The following is a 5,000-nucleotide window of genomic DNA, read 5'->3' as shown; positions in this document are numbered from 1 at the left end:
GCACCGGATATCTATGGCTTCCATCGTTGGTGGGTGGGGAGCAGTGTGTGGGAGGGCGGGTTGGCGGCCATCGATGGCCCAGATGATGTGGAGGGGGGGCGGGATCGTGGGCGGGGATGGGAGTGGGTGGGAACCGCTACTCTACGGAAAGTAATATAAGGCAATTTAGGCAAATGTTAAGAAAAAATAAAAAAATAACGGGTCATCAGCAGGTGTTTGGGTGCTCTGTGTAGGGAGGGAAGCTACACTACAGAAAAAAAACCGGTGAAAATAAAAAAATAAAAACAATTTTTAACCCTAAAAGCTCCCTACATGCTCCCTAATTAAACCCCTTCACTGCTGGGCATAATACACGTGTGTGCGCAGTGGCATTTAGCAGTCTTCTAATTACCAAAAAGCAAAGCCAAAAAGCCATATATCTCTGCTATTTATGAACACAGGGTATCCAAGAGAAGCATTTACAACCATTTATTTCATAATTGCATAAGTTGTTTGTAAATAATTTCAGTGAGAAACCTAAAGTTTGTGAAAAAAATTTGTGAGAAAGTGAACAATTTTTTTTATTTGATCGCATTTGGCGGTGAAATGGTGGCATGAAATATACCAAAATGGGCCTAGATCAATACTTTGGGATGTCTTCTAAAAAAAATATATACATGTCAATGGATATTCAGGGATTCCTGAAAGATATTAGTGTTCTAATGTAACTAGCGCTAATTTTGAAAAAAAAAAGTGGTTGGAAATAGCAAAGTGCTACTTGTAATTTATGGCCCTATAACTTGCAAAAAAAGCAAAGAACATGTTAACATTGGTTTATTTCTAACTCAGGACAAAATTTAGAAACTATTTAGCATGGGTGTTTTTTGGTGGTTGTAGATTTTGGGGGTCAAAGTTAGAAAAGGTGTGTTTTTTTTCCATTTTTTTCCTCATATTTTATAAAAATTTTTTATAGTAAATTATAAGATATGATGAAAATAATGGTATCTTAGAAAAGTCTATTTAATGGCGAGAAAAACGGTATATAATATGTGTGGGGTAGAGTAAATGAGTAAGTGGAAAATTACAGCTAAACACAAACGCTGCAAAAACGTAAAAATAGCCTTGGTCCCAAACGGACAGAAAATGGAAAAGTGCTGTGGTCATTAAGGGGTTAAAGGGACAGTCAAGTCCAAATTTTTTTTTCATGTTTAAATAGGGCATTGCAGTTTTAAAACAACTTCCCAATTTACTTTTATCACCAATTTTGCTTTGTTCTCTTGGTATTCTTAGTTGAAAGGCTAAAACTAGGAGGTTCATATGCTAATTTCTTAGACCTTGAAGACTGCCTCTAATCTGAATACATTTTGACCACAGAGGGCATTAGGTTCACATGTTTCATATAGATAACATTGAGCTCAGGCACGTAAAGTAACATAGAGACTGAGCACTGATTGGCTAAACTGCATGCCTGTCAAAAGAACTGAAATAAGCGGGAAGTCAGCAGAAGCTTAGATACAAGATAATTACAGAGGTAAAACGTGTATTATTATAACTGTGTTGGTTGTGCAAAACTGAGGAATGGGTAATAAAGGGATTATCATTCTTTTTAAACAACAAAAATTCTGGTGTTGACTGTCCCTTTAATGAAGTAAATATACAGGAATCAGATATAGATTTTGTGTTTTCCGGAATGTAATATTTGACAATATTACAAAAGAGAATAATACACACAAAACACAGAAAATTAGTCCATTGATAATAATAAGATGCAATTACTGAGCTTCTTACATTAAAACATAGGAAAATAAACAATTTTCCCTGCATAATAACCATGTTCATACACAGTTTAGGTGTCTCGTTTGACTGCGGCATACTTCACTATGATGCACTTTACCACATTTCACAGTGGGCACATATATCTGCCACTTGTCTCTGTGACACTTGGTCACAGTAATACACTTTTTCTGTTCATATCAGTGAAGCTCAACCCCAGCCCTCATATGTCGTTAAAAATCCAGAACAAATTTGAGGTGAATCCGTGATTGAGCAGTGGTTAAACCTAGGGCAAGGAATACTCACACTCTTCCTTGTTAGGAGTGCTTGAGGGTAAACATGAGAACCACAGCTTTCTTTGATACGTCATGTTTACAATAGCTACATCAGGGAAAAAAAACAATTAAGGCCAACCTCTGGAGTACCCCTTGCTAATGCGCAAAGTACCCCTAGGGGTACACGTACCACAGGTTAAGAAACTAGGCCTTAGGTCACAGACCTAATTTTTTTATTTTTTTTATTTAATTCAATGCAGGACAGGCTTCAGATAGCATGCTTTCTATATATATATGTTTTTAAAATGTATTTTCCCCATTTCTTGTAAGTCTACAAAAAAAGATGGTCTATGACCTCAAAGCTGTACAGCACTGCAATTAAAATACATACAGATAATACAAATATTACCATCCATAGAATTGATCCCGATGGCTGCTCCACTTGTTGAGAACCACTCCACCTAGATTTTACAGTAGCCAAACCAAAATCACCAATTTTCACAGTAAGACCCTCATGAAGAAAAATATCTGTTCAATTGTTAAAGAGAAAAATTCTTAAAGATTGTGTAAGTTACTAGGCAAACTTGTTCTTCCTTTTTTGTTTTTACATAGACTTAAATTGTATTTCTTCATACTCAAAGCAGTAAGTAGAATTTAGGATATTTGGAACTCTGTAGAAACAGCCCTAAAGCCTTTGGAAATTGCTTATAATTATGTACTCAGCTCTAGCAGCCTGATAAGGATCATTATGTCAGATGGAACCAAAATCCTCTCCAATTCAAGTCAATCAAATGTGAATGGTTCAGCTAAATACTTTGTGTTAGGCTTAGAACACAATTTGTTTTTAAACTAGCCTATAATTCTATAAACATTTATATAACCCTTTATAAAGGCTGAAAGAGAATATGTGCATGTAGAAGGAGTCGACAAATTTGTTTAAAATTTAGGAGACAGTGGTAATTGTATATAGAAATATGGAGAATAACCCATAAAGATAGGAGCTGGGGTAAAATTCTAGGAGACAGTGGCTACCTGGCTCCTGGGTTTGTCGAGCCCTGGCATACAGAACAAAGCATTAAAGTTCTGGCAATTGTGCAAGACAGTTATAGCATTACAAAGACTTAAAATTATCAAAAAAAAATAAAAAAAAAATCTATGTATATTAGAAGGTTGAAAAATTATTGTATTTATAACTACACAATGCTTTATGTAAATGTAAAGCATACTTTTTAAAAAAGAAAAAATTTATGGATACTAGAAAAACAAAATTTATGCTTACCTGGTAAATTTCTTTCTTTTGCGATGTACCGAGTCCACAGATTCATCCTAACTTGTGGGATATTTTCCTTCCTGACAGGAAGTAGCAAAGAGAGCACCACAGCAGAGCGTTCTATATAGCTCCCCCCCTTAACTCCACCCCCCAGTCATTCGACCGAAGGCCAAGGAAGAAAAGGAGAAACTATAAGGTGCAGAGGTGACTGAAGTTTACATAAAAAAACACTATCTGTCTTGAATAGACAGGGCGGGCCGTGGACTCTGTACATCGCAAAAGAAAGAAATTTATCAGGTAAGCATAAATTTTGTTTTCTTTTGCATGATGTACCGAGTCCACGGATTCATCCTAACTTGTGGGATACCAATACCAAAGCTTTAGGACACGGATGAAGAGAAGTTCAAGACAGGAACATAAACGGAAGGCACCACTGCTTGCAAAAACAGCCTCCGAAGAAGCAAAAGTATCAAATTTATAAAATGTTGAAAAGGTATGAAGCGACGACCAAGTCGCAGACTTACAAATCTGTTCAACAGAAGCATAATTTTTAAAAGCCCATGTGGAAGCTACCGCTCTAGTAAAATAACCTGTAATCCTTTCAGGAGGCTGCTGTCCAGCAGTCTCATAAGCCAAACGGATGATGCTTTTCAGCCAAAAGGAAAGAGAAGTCGCAGTAGCCTTTTGACCCCTACGCTTTCCAGAATAGACAACAAACAAAGAAGATGTTTGACGAATATCTTTGGTTGCCTGCAAATAAAATTTCAAAGCACGAACCACGTCCAAGTTGTGCAACAGACGTTCCTTCTTACAAGAAGGATTAGGACACCGAGAAGGAACAACAATTTCTTGATAGATATTCCTGTTAGTAACAACCTTAGGTAGGAACCCAGGCTTGGTACGCAAAACCACCTTATCAGCATGGAACACAAGATAAGGAGAGTCACATTGTAATGCAGATAGTACAGAAATTCTTTGAGCTTAAGAGATAGCAACTAGGAACAAAACTTTCCAAGATAAAAGCTTAATATCTATGGAATGCATGGGATCAAACGGAACCCCCTGAAGAACTCTAAGAACTAAATTTAGACTCCATGGCAGAGCAATAGGTTTAAACACAGGCTTAATTCTAACTAAAGCCTGACAAAAAGCCCGAACGTCTTGAACATCTGCCAGACGCTTGTGCAACAAAAACATAATTTATGTAAGAACTTACCTGATAAATTCATTTCTTTCATATTGGCAAGAGTCCATGAGCTAGTGACGTATGGGATATACATTCCTACCAGGAGGGGTAAAGTTTCCCAAACCTCAAAATGCCTATAAATACACCCCTCACCACACCCACAATTCAGTTTAACTAATAGCCAAGAAGTGGGGTGATAAGAAAGGAGTGAAAGCATCAAACAAGGAATTGGAATAATTGTGCTTTATACAAAAAAATCATAACCACCACAAAAAGGGTGGGCCTCATGGACTCTTGCCAATATGAAAGAAATGAATTTATCAGGTAAGTTCTTACATAAATTATGTTTTCTTTCATGTAATTGGCAAGAGTCCATGAGCTAGTGACGTATGGGATAGATACCCAAGATGTGGAACTTCCACGCAAGAGTCACTAGAGAGGGAGGGATAAAATAAAGACAGCCGATACCGCTGAAAAAATAATACAAAACCCAAATCAAAAAGTTTTAATCTTATAA

At 36.8% G+C, this 5,000-nt stretch overlaps 1 protein-coding gene across 1 annotated transcript in view; it reads right to left on the bottom strand.

Annotated features, from left to right (window-relative positions):
* Window positions 1–5,000, bottom strand: part of LOC128636380 (RAF proto-oncogene serine/threonine-protein kinase-like) — a 205,262-nt gene that overhangs the window by 50,808 nt on the left and 149,454 nt on the right. Inside the window, exon 5 of the mRNA XM_053689403.1 lies at window positions 2,437–2,555. Coding sequence (XP_053545378.1) covers window positions 2,437–2,555 — 119 coding nt within the window. The remainder of the gene's footprint in view (window positions 1–2,436; window positions 2,556–5,000) is intronic.

The sequence above is a fragment of the Bombina bombina genome, chromosome 7, assembly GCF_027579735.1.
Source record: "Bombina bombina isolate aBomBom1 chromosome 7, aBomBom1.pri, whole genome shotgun sequence".
NCBI lineage: Eukaryota > Metazoa > Chordata > Amphibia > Anura > Bombinatoridae > Bombina > Bombina bombina.
Note: the sequence above shows the minus strand (reverse complement) of the source record. Positions and strands in the feature narration are given on the sequence as shown.